The sequence below is a fragment of the Astatotilapia calliptera genome, chromosome 18 (genome assembly GCF_964374335.1).
Source record: "Astatotilapia calliptera chromosome 18, fAstCal68.1, whole genome shotgun sequence".
Taxonomy (NCBI): Eukaryota; Metazoa; Chordata; class Actinopteri; order Cichliformes; family Cichlidae; genus Astatotilapia; species Astatotilapia calliptera.
Genome location: NC_137439.1, coordinates 5,154,875 through 5,177,897, shown reverse-complemented (window position 1 = coordinate 5,177,897; position 23,023 = coordinate 5,154,875). Strand labels below are relative to the sequence as shown.

Sequence of the window (23,023 nt, the reverse complement as noted above, 5' to 3'; positions counted from 1 at the left end):
AACGAGTTTCCTTCATCGCACTAAACCTGCCCACTAAACATGACCCTGAATGAACCCATATGTAAAGGACTGTAGGTTTTAAGCAGGCTCACGTAATGGCAACACAATAGATGAGGAAAGTGGGGGAACTCTGACGACATCTAGTGGACATCTTGAAGATGACGGGTCTGAACAGAGAGCAATGCAGGTCTGTGGAGAAGATTGCAGCACACTGTGAAATATGAACTATGAATAATATCTACATCTGTAATGATGTAATCAAAATAGGCTCCATGTAGTTCAAGTTCTGTTACTGTACTTATGAAGCAAACTGCACACACAGAGTTGGCAAACATTGAGTTTACTTGCATTTAGGCAAAATGATATAAACACTTATCATGAGCCAATATAGCACATTTAACTGCTTTTATTTAGCAGGGATTACACAATACACAAAATAAGTCACAAACATTTTAATCAAATCTTGCAACATGTTGCTAAGAAGAACCAGGACAACCAGGTCAAAGCCATACTGAAGTATAACCTTCATTAACATAAATCACAAAGAAAACATATTTAAATAAAAATTGTATACTTGTCTTGAACTTTTTTAAATCTTTAGTCCTGTGTATCAAAACTTATTTATTGGCTGATAAAAAGGAATCACATCATGGTTGTTACAAGGAACAAGTGATGAAAAACTCATTTTCATGTTTGTTTTCTTCTATACTGAAGAAGAAATACAAGTTTCTGTGGTAAATATTAAAAGAGCATCCATGTTCAATAAATATTTGTGTCACCTTTAAAGACCAATAAAAAAATATCAAACTTAGAGAAACATAAAGTCAGGGCTGGAACAAACAACATAGAGTGCCCTTCACTGCTGTGGACAGGAAATGTACCGTGACTTGGAGCATGAGGTCATTTTCTACCTCGGGTGCTGCAGTGATTTGGTTTGTCACTCAGGTGGATCCTTAGATGAAAATTCAGTCCTGATTTCCAACTGAATCTTTCCCCACAGGAGCTACAAATATATGGTTTCTCACCTGTGTGGATCCTTCTGTGACTTTTCATAGTCGACAAGTCTCTAAACTCTTTCCTACAGACGTTGCAAGAATACGCTTTCTCACCGGTGTGGATTCTCAAATGAGTTTCTAGTCCTGATTTCTTACCAAATCTTTTCCCACAGGTGATGCAAAAATATGGCTTCTCGCCTGTGTGGATCCTTACGTGAGTTTCCAATCCTGATTTCCAAATGAATCTTTTCCCACAGGTGCTACAAGAATGTGGCTTCTCACTTGTGTGAACTCTCATGTGTCTCGTCAGGTTGGATTTACACTGAAAAGTTTTTCCACAAGTGTCACAGCTTACAGATTTTTTACTTGTATCAGTTTCACTCCGAGACTTATCTGTTCGGTTTTTGTGACGTCTCCTTTTCTTCAGCTCCGCATTTCTAGTTGATCCCGAGTCCACATGCTGGTTTTCTTCCTGTTCCTCAAGCTCTGGTTCAGGAAAGTTAAGAGCAAGGAGCTGGTCATCGTTTGGTTCTGATTCACTGAGGTCACTTTCCTCAAAACTAGAAGTCACCATAAAACTATTGATCTCCTGCTTCAGTACAATCTCCTCCAGCTCCTGACTGGTGCAGAGTTCCTCCTGTTCCTCTTTAATCTGTGGAGGATCTGGGTCCTCCTGGTCCAGACTTGAGTTCCTCTCCTGCTGATTGGCGACAAACTCCTCCTCCTTACAGGCAGTTTGCTGGTGGAGGTCTAAACGAACAATAAAAAAAATGTAATTATAGAAAAACACTTCTGAGAAGATAAAGTTTTAGTTAAAGTCTGTAATGAGGGCATGTTGCTCACATTTGCAGGTGAAATTAAAAGTGTGTAAAAATGAAGTTATTTGTGCACTCTGATGCAAATGAGAACTTGAGTTCTGACATTTTTCAGCAACATTAAGAGTAAAAAAAACCTTTCAAACAAAAAAGAACTCACTTATTACTGACTGACTGATGATCTATTTTGGAGTTGATCTCGAAACTGATCTACATCTTGATATTTTTCAAAATAATCTTCACTATTGGGGGTGGCTGTAGCTCAGGCGGTAGAGCAGATCATCTACTGATCGGTTCGATTCCCGGCTTCACCTAGTCTGCATTTCAAATATCCTTGGGCAAGATACTAACTCCAAGTTGCCTCAAGTTGCTCTTTGATCTGTGGAATGTGTGTCTGAATGTTGGTAGAAAGCACTAAGAAAAATGTGCTTGTGCGAATGGGAGTGAGTGGGTGAATGCACAAGTTTTGTAAAGCGCTTTGAGTGCTCAAGATTGAGTAGAAAAGCGCTATATAAGAACCAGTCCATTTAAAACTCCCTGTCATGTTTTCACGAATACACATTAAATAGATCTGACTGATACAAACTGTAGGTTTAATATTAATGTTAACACTTCAGAAAAGCCATTACAGTTTTACCGCTGGTCTGTAAATCTTTCTCAGGTTTCCAGATGTTATGCAGCTGTCTGAGCCGCTCTTCCCCGCTCCAGACGACGATGCCTTCATCCTCGTGTTTCACTACAAGCTGTTCTCCCTCTTGACTGATGCAGAGTTCCTCCTGTTCCTCTTTGATCTGTGGGGGATCTGTGTCCTCCTGGTCCAGATTGAAGTTCCTCTCCTGCTTCCAGACCTGCTGGCCAGCCAGATCTTCCTCCTCCTTACACTTCATGTTGATGTGGGACTTGAGGAACAAAGTAAAAAGAAAAAGATTAGACAGGTAAAGGTGCAGCCTCAGTCAGCAGGGCTGTACACTGTGAGCATGTTGCTCACATATGTGAGAGAGGTTTGTACAAATGTTTCAGAAGCACCATGTGACTCCCTCTCTTTGTTGGAAAGTCTTATTAATTCACTTTATAACTATTACTTTGAAGATAAATTTCTACCATCACAAAAATATTATGACCTCTTTAAAAACAAACAACGGCAACTACATGACTTAAATTCCATGTTTAGATGAAGGTAATGGTCAATGCCTTTTGACAGGGGAAAAACCTCCACACAGAAGAATCTTACTTGGCTGAATCATAAATTATTCACCATGATTAAAACTGCAGATGAGCAATAATCTGCATTTTATTTTAGCCAAAGAGGAATGTTTCTGTTTGTCTGTGATCTGACTTTTTCTGCTGGCTCCAAATTTCATTTTATCCTGTGTAAGTTTGTTTCTCTTCCTGTTAACTAGCAAAGTCAAAATCACCTTGATTCATTTAACTTTAATTCAATTATAAATGTAATCATTTTATTGAACAATTAATTTCATTTCAATGAAAAACAATTACTTAAAAGAAAGAGATTAAGTTGGAGAGAGACATGTGGCCATCTTTTAGTGAGTTAGACCCTGATTAAGGGGTATTTTTAAAAGTAAAGCCCATCTCTCAAAGTCCCTGCCGGCCTGCCTCCACCTCGGGAAGTCTGTGGGTGCAGACGGAGGTGAGGAGCACCACAGGCGGCAGAGAACTGTCTGTAGCCCCGGAGTGAGGCGTCGTGAACCGAAGCAGACAGCGAACTGTGGCACAGTGCAGAAAACCGAAGCTTTCCCTCCCTGTTTGGTTTTGATGTGTCTCATGAAAGTCTATTGTTAAAAGTTGACCTTTAAAAAAAACGGACGCACTTGTTTGATTAGCTGCTCTCTGATTTTAGCCTGTTAGCTTACAGACTGAGCTCAGATCGTTCCTGTGTTAGTTCATTGAGAACATCACAGTTTTACATACCTGCTGCGTGACTTCATCTCGGGTCTCCGGCTGATATACAGCAGTCTGAGCCAGTGGCGGATCTCATCATCCTGGACGACTGTTTTTAATGTTTTTAACCACGGAGATTTCTTCTGCATCATCAGTCTCTCATTGTTAAACTCTCCCAGAAACTGAAGACAGTTGTGCCATTTCCGCGCTTCTTCTTCTTCTTCTATTGAGTAGACGGCAGACTACACATGTCCAAGGGTAATACTGTCCTCCTCAGGCCATTGGCATCAAGTCAAAGCCTTAAAGTCTGGTACTTTGCGCATGGTCATTTTTTACGAACAGCAGAATCACAAGACAAAGCGTGCCAATGTTTATACTTTTCACTGTGACTGCCAAATAGATGAAAAAGTAGATGTTAAAAAACAACTTATAGTTTTGTCATTGGGCTGGTAGAAAGCTATGAGTTTCTGTCCCTTTGTCTGACCTTAGAGACTTATTTTAAAAGGAAACATTACAATCCTTTAAAGCAAGTATTTTCACCTCTGTTCCCCCCTCTGTACTTAGCTTTTTTGTTGTCATGTCAGTAATTGTCCAGTTGATGGCTCCCTTGGATCACAAGCCTGTCTCATGAGTCCAAGTGAATATATTCTTAATAAACAGCTTTGAAGAATTTGTGACCAACTTTGTTTAATTCGGAACATCATCATCATGAGTCAAACTCACTCTTGGATCTACAAAATATTTAACAAAAACAAACATCACTGAATCATAAGGTATTTGCTCCAACTCTTAGTCCAGAAACACATGAGTGAACTAGATCAGCTGCTCCTCCAGTTCAGCTGTGCATTTATATCATTATTTATATTTGTAAAGTGGATATGCAGTTTTTCAGTACTAATATAAGCATTTTATATCATTGCTTTATTGACAGATGTTTGGTGTTCAAGGTCAGGCATCAGTTTGAAAAAAACAAACAAACACACTGAGTTGAACTTGAACTTCCTACTGACAAAAACTAAAATTGGTGCAAAAATAACCAGAAACATATAAGAAGCATCCTGGAGGTGCTGCAGACAAGATAGGACCAATAACATGTCAACAGGAAATCCTTTTTACTAATTTGTTTATTTCTTTTTAGATTTTTACTCTCCATTTTAAGCCATGATGTTTGCTGATACTGTGTTCCTACTGTTTGTTCTCATTAATAGTTCTGTTTTTAACATTCTGTGCTGAAGCTGGAGGAAATGTTTCTACAGTGTCAGATGATACAGCTCCAAACTAAATAAGTGACTAACTAACGATGCTTTAATACACTTTACTATAAATTATGATATAGTGCACTTTCTTAAAATTTCTTATTGCTCTGTAATTAATTGTTTTCTTTATAAATGTACAAATGAGAATAAAATCTGTGTGATAAAGGAAGGTCTGTAGACTTCTCTGTTAAGATCAGTGAAGAGAAACAACAACATACAAATACCTAAGAAAAATATTCAGTAAACATTTAGAAGATAGAGAAGTTTATGTTGTCATGTGGAGAAATTTTTCAAATAAAAATATCCATAAGCATTGATAGTCTCCATGGCTGAACAGACACAGGAAAGAGCTCCACCTATAAAACGTAAAAACATCAAGACAACATGTTGAAGATGTCGAGGTACTGCCCATAATGTTTGACTGACATCTGATTTATGTGCAGCACATAAATACCACAATAATGATGGAGAGAAACTAAAAGGGAACTAAAATACAGATTTAAACTTACAACAATATGAAAGACTTCAGTCTATTTCACTTTAATCAACTCAGCAGTGGCTCCATAATAGTGAAGCCAAAGTCCAGCATAGAGCGGCTGAGTGAATGTGGTCTGGACTCTGTGGAGGAGAGTCATGGTTTCAGAGACGCTGTAGAAGGACAAAATACCTGCTCTGTGATCCAGGTACACTCCTACTCTGGAGGAACGAGGACCTGAGACACGAGTTTTAATGCTGTTGTACCAAAATGTAAAACTGTTGTTGTAACAATCTAATGACCAAGATTTGTCATTACGTCCAAATAAACATTCATAACCCTCTCCTTCTCTGCTGATATTCTTGTATGCGACTGCTACATCAACTCCTGCCCCTCTCCACTCCACCTCCCAGTAACAACGTCCAGTCAGACTCTCTCTACTCAGGACCTGCTGCCATACAGTGAATCTGTCTGGATGATCAGAATAAGACTGTTGTTGTTCCATAAATGTTACTTTTCTGTTCCCCTCTGATAATAACAGCAATGTGTTTGCTGTGTTTGGATCCAGTGTGATTTCACATGAATATTTTAAGAATCCATCTCTGGTCTTTGGCTCTGGTTGTGACAGTGAAACATCCACTTCAGTGACTGTCAGTGAGATGTTTGTCCATTCCTCTCTCAGAATGTCCTGTAGTTTATCTCTGACCTCTGACACAGCTGCTGTCACATCCTCAAAGTAGCTCAGAGGACGGATATTGATGCTGGATGAGTCTGTAGACTCACTGAGTGCTGACAGTGAGGGGTAGTTGTGTAGAAACTGGATGTGATCCTCTGTGTGTGAGAGCTGCTTCAGCTCAGCATCTTTCCTCTTCAGCTCAGTGATCTCCTGCTCCAGCTTCTCCTGAAGCTCTTTGACTCGACTCACTTCAGTTTCCTGCTGGGATCTGATCTGCTGCTTCACATCAGAGCTTCTTTTCTGGATGAGATGGATCAGCTCAGTGAAGATCTTCTCACTGTGCTCCACTGTTTGATCAGCAGACTGATTGATGGCCTCCACCTCCTGTTGAAGCAGCTTCACATCTTTCTCTCTGTCCTGGATTCTCTGCTGGATGTTTTGTCGACTCACCTCCAGCTCTCTCTGCCTCTCAGTCCTTTCTGCTGCAGCTGAGACTGTGTCGTGGCCTTTATGTTCATCCACAGAGCAGAGATAACAGATACTCTGCTGATCAGTACGGCAGAACATCTTCATCACCTCATCATGACGAGAGCAGATCTTCTCCTGGAGCTTCTTGGAGGGCTCCACCAGCTTGTGTTTCTTTAATGGAGCAACATCATAATGAGGCTGAAGGTGTTTCTCACAGTAAGATGCCAGACAGACTAAACAGGACTTGAAGGCTTTCATTTTTCTTCCAGTGCAGACATCACAGGCCACATCTTCAGGTCCAGCATAGCAGTGATCAGCAGGAGCAGCTTGGAGTCCAGTCTTCTTCAGCTGCTCCACTAAAACTGCTAACATGGTGCTTTTCTCCAGGACAGGCCTCGCTGTGAAGGTCCTCCGGCACTGAGGGCAGCTGTAGATTTTCTTCTTTTCCTCTTCATCCCAGAAGCTTTCAATACACTTCATGCAGTAGCTGTGTCCACAGGGAATAGTCACCGGATTCTTCAGTAGATCCAAACAGATCGAACAAGAGAAGGTTTCTTGGTCCAGCTGAACACTTTTCTGCGCCATTTCTCCTCTCAGTGTCAGTGACTGTGTGAGTTTCACTTCCTTATTATAGAAACTGGTCTGACCTGATCTGAACAACAAGTGTTGCTGCTGTGAATGGGGCCTGCCAGCTCTAACACATGTTGGTTACACCCATCTTCATAATGTAGATCTAAAGGGGAGGGAACACAGAACGATATGGACAGACAGGAGGTGCTTAGCTAGAGAGCAGGAAGAAGAGGAAGGGTTTTCATGCTGTGATTCATTCCAGAAAGCAGGAAGAGGCTCTGTGTTTAATTGTTTTTCTGTTCAAACCTTTAACTAAATAATATAAATGTCAATAACTGGATGCCTCTCTATTCTTTTTGTTAATCTGCTAAATGAATAGTTTGTTTCTTTTAACAATTCAAATAGCAGAAATGAACAGCTGACAGCTTGTCAGACTCAGACTGTAAACCATAGAGACAGTTTATATATACATTTAGTCAGGGCAGTGCAGAGATGTTTAAAGGGGCGGGTGCTCACAGTTAAAAAGGGCACATAGAAGCAGGCTGAAGAACAACAACCCACATTCATCAAGAATCTAATATGGAATCACATCACACTACATCACTGTCATCAGGTGGGCACAATGCAAAGCAAACGTAGCCTATTTTTTACCTGATGGGGTACAATGTTGCTGTTTGGGGGGTTGCTTCTGCTCTTGCTGCTGATAGTGCTGGAGGGCAGGGCTGTGTTGATCTGAGACTGTAGAGATTAAACAGTCCACAGGAGAGAGGGTAGCTGATTAAACAAGTGTTATGAGATAATAATAAAACGCAAAGATTGGTCACGGCGCTTGGAACCATAAGGCAACAAAACTGGGAAATAAACTAAGCTCTGCCTGTGAATCACTCTTTGCCTCTCTTCTTCCTTCCATCTCCTCATCTCATCTATCACATTCCACTTGCTGTCCATCTGAGAACGAGGCACAGTTTGCTATTGAATCCATCTATTATTTAATTATACATTTTAACAACTCTTGCACCTAATCCATAATAAAGCAATGATAGAAAAATGTTATAGAACAAAAACTTTGTGTTTATTATGTCTGTGAAGGTTCTCAGTCATCCAGGTCATCGTAGTCAAATCAGCTTGCAAAGAAAAGCGTCTGGACTTGTTTAAGTTGCTTGAAGACTGTTGAAATCTCCCAATTCTTTGAATCTTTGGGCTGAAGGAAGGACAATACTCGGTGTATAAATGCTCAATCAACAATCATTTATTTCCATACAATTCAACAGTCAGAGCATTACAACGTCCGGACGGGAGAGATGCCTGCAGAGGTTCGACAGCATGTCTCAAAATGGTAGCAACTTTCACAGACTTTTATAGCTAGTCACAGCCCCCCTCTTTGTCATAAAAGCTGCATCTTCACATGTTTTTCTAATTCTTAGCGAGCCTGGCTCCTGACCTTGCCTCCCTGTCTTTCTGTGTGAAGCAGGAAGGGGGGTAAGGAATGTGGTTTTATCTCTTCTGCCCAGACACCTAGTTGGTCTGTGCACAGATTTTTGCCAATTTGTTTTTAAGATTTTGGTTCATTCTTTCCACTTTTCCCTGAGATTGTGGATGGTAAACTGTACCATATCTATGTTGCAACCCCAACATACATTCCACCTCAGCGAGATCTCGATTTTTAAAGTGAGTGCCATTATCTGATCTTACCTTCTCTGGGAATCCATGCCAGGGGACATAATAATTCACCAGACATTTGATCACTGTTTTACTATCCTCTCTGCGCGTTGGCCACGCCTCTGGCCAGCCAGTCAGACCATCCACACACACCAACAGATATCTAAACCCTCGAACAGTGGTTATCATGTCAGTGTAATCAATCACAATTTCCTGATCTGGTCTTTCTGGCAAAGGAAACTTACCCATTTCTGGTTTCACGGTGGGCTTCGGATTGTATTGTCCACAAATCAGGCAGGTTCTCACATGTTCCCTTACCAGGTTTTTCATGTAGGGATGCCACCAATGACACAAATCCCTTTCCATCTGGGCCACTCCCACATGACCTAGCCCATGAGCTTCTTTGATTTTCTCCTGGGCCACTTCTGCTGCGAGCACTGGCCGCCCATCGGGCCCTCTCCACAATCCTTCTGATTGTACGGCCCCTCTTTCCTGCCACACCGCCTTTTCCTCGGGTGAGGCTCCTCCTTGCGCCTTTTCGATGTCCTCTCGCTGTTGGGCTGGCAGGTCTCCCCATTCCATACCCATACTTACCATTTGTTTTCCTTCCTTATAGCCTGCCGCCCGTTTTGCTTCCTCGTCGGCTGCTCTGTTTCCTTTCGCCACCCAAGTGTCAGACTCGTCATGCCCTTTACACTTTATGATAGCGACCTCCAGAGGTTCTTTCAGAGCGTCCTCCAGCTGTCTCATTTCCTCCTCATGTTTGATCGGTTTATTTGTGGCTGTTCTGAATCCAGCCCTCCTCCATTGCCCCAGCTCCACATGTGCTGCTCCAAAAACATATGCTGAGTCAGTATAAATGTTAACTCTTTTTCCTTTCCCTAATCTCAGAGCTTCTATCACTGCAATAAGCTCTGCTCTCTGTGCTGACTGAGGCCCTTCTAATGTTCCTGATTTCTCCACCAGCAGCTGTTCTCCAACTCCTTTCACCACTGCATAGCCTGTTTTCAATCCTTCACTCGGATCTCTAAAACAACATCCATCTGTAAAATAATCATCTGCCTCACTCACCGGTTCTGCTCTCAAATCAGACCTTACTTTCTCTTCAACCTCTACTATTTGTGTACAGTCATGAGGTGTTCCCCCCCCCCCCCATTTGATCTGCCATGTTAATCCCTTCATGTGTGAAGGTCAAGTTTGGAGACTCCAGAATCTTAGTCAGTCTCTGTTGTCTCAGTGGGGTCATTGTAAATACCTGTGAGTTCACATAGGCCACCACACTGTGTGTTGTGAGCACTTTCAGTGGGTGCCCTCTCACAATGTGAGCCACTTTCTGAATTATTTTTGCTACCCCTGCTGCATGTTGTGTGCACATGGGGTGTCTTTTTTCTGTGTTATCCAGGCCAATGCTGATATACATCAGCACTTGTCTCTTTCCCCCTTTTTTCTGAAACAACACACCATTTACTACTCCATTTGTTTCAGAAACATCAACTGAGAAATCAGAGTTATAATCGGGGATTGCCAAATCTGCTGCACGAGACAGGGCCTGCTTTAATTCAATGAACCGCATTTCAGCTTCAGTGGTCCAGTTGAGATTAGCTGTGAGATCTCTCATGCCGTGTTCTTTCACCAAATCCCTCAAAGGTTTGGTTTTGCCCACATAGTCAGGAATGTAGTGTCTACTGTAACCTGTGAGCCCAAGAAATGACAACATTTCTTTAACTGTACGTGGCTGGGGGTGTGACATAATTGTTTCCCTCTGGGACGCCAACATGCCCACCGTCTGCATCGCCACCACACGACCTAGAAATGTAACTTCAGTTCTGACAAGTTGGAGTTTTTCTCTACTTACTTTAAAGCCTGTTTTAGCCAGCTGACGAAGCACAGTCATTGTCGCTTGAAAACAAGCATCAGCTGTTTTAGCGGCAATCAGCAAATCGTCCACATATTGGATCAGTGTGCATCCTTCAGGTAATACACATGGAGAAAGAGCATTTTTAAGTACCTGATTGAAAATGCCAGGTGAAAGGGCAAAACCCTGCGGCAGCCGTGTGTAACGCAGCTGCTGGCCCCTGTAAGTAAATGAAAAAATATCTCTTAAGGATGGATGCAGAGGGAGACAAAAGAAAGCATTTGCCAAATCTATGCATGTGAACCACCGCTGATCTGGAGATAAATTAGTCAGAGCTGTGTACGGGTTTGGTACAGGTACTGTTTGTGTCTTAAGGACAGCGTTTATTGCCCTAAGGTCATGTGCCATGCGATACTTGCCCGTGCCTGACTTTTCAACTGGGAGGATCGGAGTATTCCATGCAGAGGAAGACGACTCCAGCACACCCACCTGCAGGAGCCCTGAAATAGTTTCTGCAATCCCATTATCTGCCTCTGGGCTGTGTCTGTATTGTGAACGCCAAATAGGGGTGTCATCCTTTAACTCAAATGTGACGGGTGAACAAAATGTTAAACCCACATCAGTTGGACCTTTAGACCACAGAGTGTCTGGGAGTTCTGTTAAGCCTTTAACAGCTTCCTCATGATCAGATTTCTCCCTGCCATGTGTGCGCTTTAAAAGTTTGTGCTCTAACACACTCTGATCAGTAGCAGTCACAGAAATTCGATATGTTTTACAACTGGGTGAGTATGAGACATCAGTGAGTTGTGTTTGTTGCCAATCTGTGGCCCTTGTGGCTGTTCTCACCATGGGGCCTAAATCTTTTGCTTGATGACCCTCGTGCACTGCCAAAGACACATGGGGAACCGCTTCATCCCCCATTCTATACCAACTCATTTTATCTTCAGGGAGTGGAACAAACGCTGCCACTCCAGCTGTACCAACATAAATGTCCTGAGAGTTAAGCTCCCAAGTTGTCTCATCTAAACACTCATTAAACAATTCCTCAAACCACTCAGTGCACTCGCGATCGTAAAACAAGGTCACGTGGTAGGGGTCACGCAAGGGTGAGTAAACCGACATGGACATTATCCAGGGACGCCAGAGTTGGTACTGTGCCAGAATTCCATCTGATGTGGTCAGTCGCGCCCAGTAAATCTGCGCTGTGCGTTCACAATCCTCAGATAACAGCCACTGTCCTCTCATTCCTGATTGCAAACAGGACAGCTGTGTGCCATCTTTCAAAGTCACTGTTAATCCATCAGCTCCACACATGATAGTAGCTCCAAGCTTAATGAGCAGGTCCCTGCCCAACAGATTAACTGGAACTTGTGATGAAATCATGTATGAATGTGTTAAGGACTGGCGTCCTAACTCCGTCTTTAGAGGGACGGTCACTGGCAAGGTCATAGGTACCCCAGAGAAGCCGATAACACTGATTTTTGTGTCTGTGAGTGGGATGTCGTCAGGAGCCGTACGAATGGTGGAATACGTCGCTCCTGTGTCCACTAAAAAGGGCAGGTTACGTCCATGAACCCTCAGTGGCACCAGGGGGTCTGCCCCTCCCCCTATGCCCAGGCCTCTCTGTGGGGTGTGTCAGTATTGTCCCTGCTGCCAGTATTCCACTGAATACTGGCCTGGAGGAGCCATCTGTGAGTTGGGGGCCGACCATTGTCCACGCCCCCTTCTGGCCGAACGTGGCATGTTGGTATTGAACTGCTGAGGTGGTTCTGGGCACTCTCGAACCCAATGTCCAGTCTGACCACAGTTGAAACACACAGTACCTGGCACGTACGGACCTCTAAGCGCACCCCTTTGTCTACCCATGCCGCCGCCTCCTCCCCGTTGACCACCACGTGAACCCCAATTTCCTCTACCGACCCCACGGCCACCCCAATTTGTGCCTCGCGCGGGTCCCGGTGTGTCTACTGGCAATGCATTAGGATCAACATCAGTCCCCATTTGCTGGAAACCTTGAGCTACCATTACTTTTGCTATTTTTTCATCCTTTTTCTTGTCATTTGCCTTTCCCCTCATTTCACCCAGCTGTAATTTCAACAATTGCTCTTTCATGTTATCTGTCTCCTCAGTTTTAGCCATAACCTCATCATGAGCTGTCTGCAGGCGATGCACCAGATGTTTCTCCCACACGTGAGACTCCGCCCCCTCCATGTCGGGATTATCAGTCATGGCCACTCTGACCCTTTCGGGCACACCTTTTAACACAGCGTCTCTAAACCACAATTGTTGCATCCCCTCTCTACCAGGATGCTGGCCAGTGTTAAGGGCCCATGTGGCTTTAGCCTGTTCTATGTACTTCCTTGGAGTTTGATCAGGCTTCCACAACAACTTCAAAATCTTAGCAGCATTTGGAGTGGGATATTTTTCACGTAATGCATGAGATATTTCATTCACAACACGGCAGAACGGGGTGCTATCAACCATCAATGCTGTACCTGCTATTTTTTCTATGTCATCCAGTGCTGTGCCTTTGACACATCTGGCCACCACAGCTCTGAAATCACCTAGGGCCAGTTGAACACCTGTTGTTGCTCTGTCAAACTCTCTCAACCACCCCGCACCTCCGTCCGTAATAGGAGGTAATAACTCAGTCAATGCAGTTACATCTCCCACCCCGTATGGTTTGTATTTCATGTGACCCCCAGCGGTCACCACCAGGGGGAATGTCCCCGGCAGAGACAAAGTGTCCCTATCTTCCTGGCTCCGACGCGTCATGGGGTGTGGTTTGTTTGCAGGTTTGGGCTTGACTACTCTGCCTCTTCCTGATTTTTCTCTAGCTCCGGCCCTGCATCTAATTTCTGCTTTTCCCAGACACTTACTGGCGTATTATCATCCAGTGTGCCGGATAACCAGCCCTCGTATGCGTCCCCATCGGGCCCGCACACCTCACCTTTCTCAACCTGTGGTGCAACAACTACTCCACTACCTGCCTCATCATCATCAGAAATTTGATGACGCTGCTCTAGAGTTATTATAGCTGTTTCAAGCAGCCGCACAGCCCGCTCTTCTTCAGTCTCTACCTGCTGGGGAGACTGTTTCATGGGCGGTGACTGCACTCCGCCACAAGCTCCCTCCTCATTAACAAAAGTGGAGCTTTGCTTTATTCTTTCACTCTTCGGGGCTGGAGTAGGTCGTTTGGGCTCTTTAGATATATCACAATCCACATAACCTCCTGTCACTTCTAAAACTTGGCCATTCTCACCAGAGAGACAGCCCTGCTCCACCCTCAGCACAGGGTAAAGGGGGGCGGGGGCCTGATAGGGAGGGGGAAAACCAGTGAGCGATGACTTCACCGGAGAAGCCGGCAGCATCAGCTTCTCAGGCTCCTCCCTTCTCTCCCTCATCCAGTGCTCCACCCCCTGGCATGTCACAGCCCACCTCGTTACACGGGCTTTCTCCTCCTGAATTTCCTGCAACTTTTTCCCGAGTTTCCGCCTGCTCCAGAAAGAGGCCTCCTCTAACTGTGTACTAATCTCCTGCTCTTCTTCCTGGAGCTTCTGTGCTATTCCCAGAAGCAATTTTGCCAACGAACCTCTTGTTTCTCCTCTCACTCCTTCCTTATCACACAACTTTTTAACTTTCGCTGCCACAGCTGCAGCCTTTGATTTTTTTCTCACCCACGCTGCCAGGTCGCATGACCCTCAGCGCCCGCAACAACTCCTTCACCTGCTCATCAACAGTTTTCCACTCACCCTGCATCACTCCTTTTTCTATGTCAGATTTAAGACCCGACATATTCACACCACCACACACTTCTCACCCTCTCTCTCCTTTTTTTTTTTATAATACTTTTTAAATGTTTACACCACAGAGTAATACACCCAATTATGCCCGTCTATCTCTATGTGGCTCCAAATTCCCTCTTTATTCTAATTTCACACTCGTCAGGGGACAGGCACACAACAATTTCAACCACTGAAACGAGGAATTTTAACCTTTTTATTTCTTAACTAATCTAGACTCAACCTTTGTTCGCAAAATGTGTCTTGTTCTAGTCCGGAATAAATGTGAACCCGCGATTACGCTGCGGTCCCAGTGTTATTCTGTAGCTATGCGGGGGCCCTCACCTCCCCAAGTCACCACCTCGGCACCCGGACGCCGCCGGTCCTGGCCGCGCGTCCACGAACAGGAGGGTCGCCACTCCTAGGGCAAAATTATTTCCACAGGTACACTAGGCATCAACCTTTGATCCTAAAATGTGTCTTTGCTCTAATGTCCTCCTAATCAAACACATCAACCGTCACTGTCACTGTGTTCACGCTTCACACTTCACACAAAAAACACACTCAGAGCGCGCCTCACTCACACTCAAAACAACACCTAGAGCGCGCTTTACACACAAGACAGCACCCAGAGCGCGCTTCGCAGCTTCGCACACACTCTCACTCAGAGCGCGCCTTCACACACACACACACACACAACACTTTTCTTCAGCGGGAATTTTACACAGAAACCTCTGAGCTCAACTATTAGATCTTCTTAAAGCACACTGCACCATAGACCAAAATACCCCTTTCTCTGCGCTTATGACCGCCACAACGGGGCAAAGACGCATCATAAAAGTGATGCTTGCATCCCCGAAGTTATACCTGACATCATAAACCAGGTTTTGCTCTATGTACTTAAAATTTTACTTTGTATTATGACCGCAGCCCTTAAAACTCGACTGATGCCACAAACCACCGTCAAACCTCTATCCAATGTACTAAAACTAGCACCAACCACTACTGCACTTCACGGCCGCACCACCGGAACACGGGCGTATCATAAACCAAACCTACGGACGTGTTTCGCTCTCGCGTTGCCAGCGTTCAACTGCACCGTGAAGCCAGCATCTGCTTTTCCTTAAATCAACTTCTATTTCATAGCCGGCAAAAGCCAGGACGTCACTGACACCATAAACAAAATAAACAAACCTCGACTTCAATGTACTGGACTAATGGCCGCGTCTTCAGAAGAAATTCTAACGTATTATTGCTACAGAAGCCAGTATTAGACAAAATTAAATGTGGAAGGTAAAGTGGCTGCAACTAGCTCAACGTAGTATCTTATTAGTTTCTCGGTAGAAGCAGTTTATTTAACACACTGGAATTCAGCCTCAACTTATGTTGTTAGTATCTTGCGCCAAAAACCAGACACCGACAAATTTACTGTGAAAATACATGTGACTCAGCGAACAGATTAATTTGGAAAGCCCAATATGCACATTTGGTATAATACAACAGGCTGTGCTTACCTTTTTGTTGTTAGACCGGTCTTCCGTTCGCCTCGCCCCACTTCCTCAGCACACCAAAGATCCGGGTCACACGGCACCAAGTTGTTGAAATCTCCCAATTCTTTGAATCTTTGGGCTGAAGGAAGGACAATACTCGGTGTATAAATGCTCAATCAACAATCATTTATTTCCATACAATTCAACAGTCAGAGCATTACAACGTCCGGACGGGAGAGATGCCTGCAGAGGTTCGACAGCATGTCTCAAAATGGTAGCAACTTTCACAGACTTTTATAGCTAGTCACAGCCCCCCTCTTTGTCATAAAAGCTGCATCTTCACATGTTTTTCTAATTCTTAGCGAGCCTGGCTCCTGACCTTGCCTCCCTGTCTTTCTGTGTGAAGCAGGAAGGGGGGTAAGGAATGTGGTTTTATCTCTTCTGCCCAGACACCTAGTCTCCCTCTTGCAGCCTTCTTCACATGATTCAGCAATAAAACATCTCAAGAAAACAGTGTCAGACATTCACAGCTGATCAAGGATACAGAGTAATGCACACTTTGTCTAATGAACTACAAATGATTATGTTTCTTTTATTCAAGAGTATAATAGAGACTAAACTACATACATAGCACACCATTAGAACTAAAGGATAATATATGGCCTACAGCTGTTAAGCTAATTTACTACATTGACTACTGGTCATAAAATGGCATATGTTTAACTACTAGTCTCAACAAGACTTTTCACCTCTCATCACCTCTCATCCGAGAAGCTTCTTCAGTTCTAAGATCAAATGGTGGGGAGTCCCAGATTTAAAACTAGTGGGAGTATCCCCCCACAGAGGGACAAAAGGACCCCCTGATGATCCTCTAATCGCCTGAGCCAAGGTATGAAAGCCAAGGTGGCTTGCCTGTTCCATTTGCCCATTAGTTTGAGATGGAAACCGGATGGTAAGCTGACTTGAGCCCCTAGTTCCTTGCAAAACTCTCTCCAAACCCAGAACGTGAACACATGCTGTGTAAGAATCTGGCTGGTGTTCAGAGCTGATGGGAGCTTAGGCAGAGCAATGAAATGCACAGCTTTGGAGAACCGATCGATGATGGTCAGAATAACTGTTACCTGAGGATGGTGGGAGACCAGTGATGAAGTCCAGTGCGATATGAGACCAGGGGCATCTAGGAACGGGCGAAGGAGGCCAGCAGGAGGTGAAACCTAAACTGGAAAAAACTAACACAACACAGAACTGAAACCTAAAATGGAGATGCAGGGAGACGACACAGAATGATGCAGGAAAAAACACAGATGAACCGGCGAGGAGCACACGAGGACACATAGTATAAATACACACAGGGGGAGACATGGAATGGCAAAGACACAGCTGATCCTAATTGACTACACGAGACAGGGGGAAATGTGAACACTAGGTTTAGTTTAAACTAAACTTTAGGAACAAAAAAGTAAGAATCAACAGACTTAAACAAAGAACCAACAGCACAGGAAAGTTTAATCTTCATGAAAAACACATGCAGTGACTTCAACGTCCACAATAACACAATGTGTTTGGGCTTATGTGTGTCAGTTTCCAGCTTTAATCTTATGTAACAAGACCTCTTTATAGGTCAATAGAGGAATGAAGTCATTGTTGAACTACAGCTTGTGTGTGTGTCACCTCCACAACCTACAACAATAAAATATGATCTTTGAGTAGTGATATGGGAGTAAAATATACCATACTGATGTGAATAGGAGGTCATCTTTTCCCTCGGCTGTTAGGGTACCTGGGTCGTTGACCCAGTGTTTTGTGTTTGGTTTTTTGAGTCTTGTTTAATCATTATTCTGTTCTCTGTGTATCTTATGTTTCCTAGTTATCAGAATCAGAATACTTTATTAATCCTTCAGGATTAATAAAGTATTCTGATTTACTTTATTAAATCAGAATTCAAGGGCTTACGCTCTTGAATTTATTCAGTATTTGTTGTTTAGGTTGTCTTGGTTAGTATTTGGTCCCGTTCATGTCTTTGTCTCGTGTCTTCTCTTGTCCCTTGCTCTCTGTCCTTTTTGCTCTGCTGCAAACAGAAGCAGAGAAAACTGGAGCTTCTGGTCTTGGCCAGATCTCTTTTGAAAAAGACATTTTAAAGTCAATGAGACTTTTTACCAGATAAATAAATAAAGAACATTGTAGCGACTTCCACAGTCGCTACAGGCCGGGGATGGAGCCTGCCTATTTGCCTGACGCGCTGTCAAAGTTACGCAATAATGCGAGAGATGGAATTGTTTGCTCGTTTAATTAAAGTGCTTTGAGAGTTTACAGAGTAGTATCATCGGCTCCTGATTCAAACTCTTACAACATCACAGGCTCTAATATAACGAAGCGAAACATGTAGTGCAGCGGTCAACAAAAACTACGGCTACCCAGCCCTCCTCTCTGTCAAAATCAAAACCCGTGAATGACAGAGTGACAACGCCCATTTATGTCACCGCTAGCACCCACGTGACTCCCATAACAACCAAACAAATAAAAACCCAGTGATCATCAAAATTCAATACATTCAATTATGGCTCCTACACACCAGCCCCTAATTATTAGTATCCCTTCTAATAATTACCCATAATTAACCAAGTAGGAGACATAAAACATGCAGAGAAAAGTCAAGCATTTACTGTATTTCAATATTACCCGCAGGAATCCTATAGGTAATCTTAAAGTCTATCTTTAAAGAAAAATGAGAGACATTTTATGTCCAAATACAATCAAAGTCTGATAATTGGACCCAGAAGTCTTTAACTGTGATCTGCCTCCAGCAGTAGACACAGTTTGGTAATAGGTCGATCCAGGCAACTAGTCTGAGTTTTAATCCGAACTTGACGAACGAATCCTCTTCGGTCAGGAAAAGTCTTTATCACACGTCCCATTGGCCAAGAGTTTCGAGGTGCCGAACTGTCCATGATGAGAACCAGATCTCCCACGATGAGGTTCCTTTTTACTCCAATCCATCGCTGACGTTCCTGTAGTAGGTATTCCTTCACCCATCTTTTCCAAAACAAGTCAGACATGTATTGGACTTGTTTCCATCTTCTGTGTGTGTACATATCAGTGGAATGGAATACTCCTGGTGGTAATATCGGTGAGGTCTTTAACAGAAGAAGATGATTAGGGGTCAAAGCTTCCAGGTCGTTAGGATCCATTGAGGCTTTGGTAATTGGGCGGCTGTTAATGATGGCTTCAACCTCACAAAGTACTGTATGAAGACCTTCTTCATCCAGGTTTTGTACTTTCATTATGGAATTAAGTACTTTGCGAACCAGTCTTATCAGTCACTCCCAGGTTCCTCCGTGATGTGAACCTCCAGGAGGATTAAATGTCCATTTAACTCCCTTTTGCAGAAAGACGTCATTGACTTTTACATGGTTCCAATGTTCAATGGCAGTTCTAAGTTCACGTTCAGCGCCTATAAAATTGGTTCCGTTGTCAGAACGCAGTTCTCGAACCTGACCTCTTCTTGCATTGAAACGTCTGAACGCATTAATGAAAGAGTCAGTATCCAGTGATGGAGCAACCTCAATGTGAACAGCACGGATAGCAAGGCAGGTGAATATAACACCATATCTCTTCACCACGCTCCTCCTACTTTTTACACTGAAGGGTCCGAAGTAATCCACTCCCACCCGCGTGAATGGAGGTTCATCTGGAATGATTCTTTCATTGGGCAAATCCACCATCTGTTGATTCACTGGTGCAGCATTAAGACGTCGACAGATGACACATTTAGATAACACTTTTCTTATTGCTGTACTAGCTCCAATCAACCAGTACTTTTCTCTTAGCTTAGACAGCATGTGGTTACGACCACCATGTCCAACTTCCTGATGTATGTGTCTAAGCAAGAGCTCGGAAATGTGTTGATCCTTTGCTAGTATTATGGGATGTTTCACCTCAACCGGCATCGATGATCTACTGAGTCTCACACCCACTCTGAGAATTCCATCTTGCAGCTGTGGGCAGAGTCTTCTTAGAGGACTTGATTTTATAATGGGTTGTCCCTTCTCCAGACTCACAAGCTCCAAGGAAAATCTCCTCCTCTGACAGAACTTGATAATGACAACCTCAGCTTTGTCCAGATCTTCCACTGTAAGATTCTTAATCACAGATGTCCTCTTGAAGTTCCTCAGCTTTTCTTCCACAAATGATTTCTGTTGCTCTTTGGTGACCTCTGACTGTGGTAAGCTTGAACACAATTCTCTCCTTTTCTTCGCAAAGGACAGAAGCAAGTCCTTAAATTTTAACAGCCATGCCACTGACTTCTTAAGACGTGTCCAGGTGGAAAAATGTTTAAACAAGCGAGTAACAGAATTTTCGCCAGCTTGCTCAACACTCACTGTGGCAACTGTTTTTACCTCAGGATCATCAGATGCAAGCAGACTGATGTCATCTGGGTAGACAGGCCATTCACTCCTAGATTGTAGAAGATACTGAGGCCCAGACAACCACTTTGTATTCTTCATAAAAACATCGACTTTCACTCCTCTTGAGGCCATATCTGCTGGATTACTGGCAGTGTCCACATATCTCCATTGCGAGGAAGATGAAACTCTTAAGATTTGTGAAACTCTGTTGGCCACAAAAACCTTGAATCTTGAAGTTTCACTCCTGATGTATTTAAGAACAGAAGCACTGTCTGTCCAAAACACAGAATCCAGAAGTTCCATCTGCAGCTCTTTCCTCCAGAGTACATCCAATCGACTGGCCATGGTTGCTGCAATGAGCTCCATTCTCGGGATGGTAAAGGATTTAAGAGGAGCGACACGCGCTTTTCCCATAACAAACGCACAGTGTCGTTCTGAACAGATGTTTTCAATCAGCAGATAGGTCACTGTTCCATACCCATCCTCACTGGCATCACAGAAATGGTGCAACTGAGCACTCGTGATTTCTCCAAATCCATCAGGTTTCAAACAACGACTCACTTCAAACTTGCTCAATAGCTGGAGCTGCTGGAGCCATGTTAACCATCTTTTGGAAAACAGCTCGGTTACATTATTGTCCCAGCCGATTCCTTCCTGGCATAGATCTCTTAGGATTTTCTTAGCAGTTAAGACCACAGGACTTAGCATTCCAAGAGGATCATAGATAGAACTGACAATTGAAAGGATTCCTCTTCTGGTGAGCGGTCTGTCCTTGAGCACAATCTTGAATTTAAAAGAGTCTGATTTTATACACCATTCCACGCCCAAAACTCGCTCGGTCATTGAGGAATCCAATTCCATGTTCAACTCTTTCATTCCTATGGCTCTGTGACTTTCAGGAATTGATTCCAGCAGGCGAGTGAAAGAATAAATGATGACTCTCCTCCTCTCTCGGAGTCAGGGGACATGTTGCATGTCATCTCGGTGTCTTGGTACGCAGTGGTGCGGTGATGATGTGCTGGGCAGGGCCAGTTCAGAACAGAGTCAAGGGCATCGGGGTGACGGCAAGTTAAATGTCCAACTGTTCCCTGTCTGTTGGTGATCCACTTTTTGAGCAGAAATCCTCCTTTGGCACACAAAGAAACCAACTCGTGGTACATTAACACTGCTTCCTCATCAGTTTCAATGGACACAAGACAATCGTCCACATAAAAACAGTGCAACAACTTCTTCACAGCTTCCTCACTGTAGAGATGTCCAAAGTCATCCGCACACTTTCTGAGTGCAAAGTTGGCACAACTTGGTGACGAAGTTGCCCCGAAGAGATGTACATTCATCCTGTATTCAGATGTTGGTTGTTCCAGATCACCTTTAGGCCACCAGAGAAATCTCAATAGATCTTTATCTTCAGCTGGAATCATGACTTGATGGAACATGGATTCAATATCTCCCATAATTACAACTGGCTCCTTCCTGAATCTTGTGATCACTCCTATTAAAGAGCTTGTAAGATCAGGTCCTTGTAAGAGTTGGGAGTTTAAAGATGTTCCCTGATAACTCATTCCACAGTCAAACACAACTCTGAGTTTCTTCTTGGTCGGATGGTAAACACCATGGTGTGGTATATACCACAGCTTGCCATCATTGCGATTGATCTCCTCTTCCGGGACCTTTTCAGCATAACCTTTAGCCAGAAGCTCATTCATGAAGACTTTGTACTCAGTATGAAACACTGTGTCTCTCTCAAATCTCTTTTTTAGAAAGCACAGACGTTGTTGAACAACTTTCTTATTGTTTGGCATACTGATACTGGCATTCCGAAAAGGTAATGCTATCTGGATATGACCACCCACATATTTGGCAGAGTTAGTCACTATTTCCAGAAATCTCTGATCCTCTCTTGACAATCCAACCTGCTCATCAACTTTGCTCTCAGGAAAGTCATTCTTGAACCGTTGCTGCCAAAGCTCCTCCAGCGTGACAACAGAAATTCTGTTGACTGTAACTTGTGGATGCTTCTGATCACCTGTAGCTTCACAGTTTCCTGAAAGTGGTCCATTGATGGTCCAGCCAAGCCTTGTCCTTATGGCATACGGTCCTCCATCAACACTACACACCACTTCCAGAGGTTCCAAGGCTTTGGGAATGTTTGTTCCAATCAGAAGTTCGATTCCTGCATTTATTTGAGGCAGGGTTATGTGTTTTAAATGTGCCCATCCTTCAATATCTCCTGGTGTTGTAATATTTCCCTTATGTACAGGCATGGACTCCTGTGTGTACACTTTTGGCAGTTCCAGAAATTCGTCACCACAAAGAGCGGCAACCTCCAGTCCTGATAAAGTGTTGCTGCTCACAACTCTTTCCTGGCCCATGCTTCTGAGGAGGATGTTTCCTTTCCTTCCCTCAAGGTGAAGTCTGCGCATCAGACTCTCAGTGCAGAAAACTGCTGTGCTCCCTTGGTCCAAAAAAAGCATATGTTGTAATAATGTTGCTTCCTTTCTTTGACTTTACTTGGACAGGCACAATGGGCAGTTTACAGTCCTGGTCTCCAGCCCCTGTAAGACCACTCGACACTAGTGTGCTTACATGCGGCTGCATGTTCCTGTCGGTCTTTTCAGAAGGTGAACTTTCTTTGTGCAGGATGGTGGGATGTTTCCAGCTGCATTTGGAACAGGAA

General features: G+C 43.7%; 1 protein-coding gene and 1 pseudogene across 3 annotated transcripts; both read right to left on the bottom strand.

Moving 5' to 3' along the window:
• Window positions 1-324: 324 nt before the first annotated feature.
• LOC145421819 (uncharacterized) lies at window positions 325-4,386 on the bottom strand. Of its 2 annotated transcripts, none has more exons than XM_080292680.1 (3): window positions 3,740-4,386; window positions 2,440-2,709; window positions 325-1,745 (listed from the first exon to the last, which is right to left on the bottom strand). In XM_080292680.1, the coding sequence occupies exons 2-3, from the start codon at window positions 2,695-2,697 to the stop codon at window positions 1,590-1,592; spliced, it is 414 nt and encodes a 137-aa protein (XP_080148806.1). In that variant the 5' UTR covers window positions 2,698-2,709; window positions 3,740-4,386; the 3' UTR covers window positions 325-1,589. The 2 variants fall into 2 exon arrangements, with proteins under 2 accessions (XP_080148806.1, XP_080148805.1); XM_080292679.1 differs by having other exon boundaries at window positions 2,448-2,709.
• A 225-nt stretch (window positions 4,387-4,611) lies between these two features.
• On the bottom strand, window positions 4,612-22,070 carry LOC145419395 (tripartite motif-containing protein 16-like; annotated as a pseudogene). The gene is made up of 3 exons (XR_013903183.1): window positions 17,062-22,070; window positions 7,806-7,892; window positions 4,612-7,317 (listed from the first exon to the last, which is right to left on the bottom strand). The product of XR_013903183.1 is annotated as a tripartite motif-containing protein 16-like (transcript).
• Window positions 22,071-23,023: the final 953 nt, after the last annotated feature.

Excerpts from the sequence above, each read along its gene's own strand:
- LOC145421819 (XM_080292679.1), bottom strand. The coding sequence starts at position 2,697 with ATGAAGTGTAAGGAGGAGGAAGATCTGGCTGGCCAGCAGGTCTGGAAG. Across the intron at positions 1,746-2,447 it reads GAAAGATTTACAGACCAGCG|ACCTCCACCAGCAAACTGCC; the intron begins GTAAAACTGTAA and ends TTGTTCGTTTAG.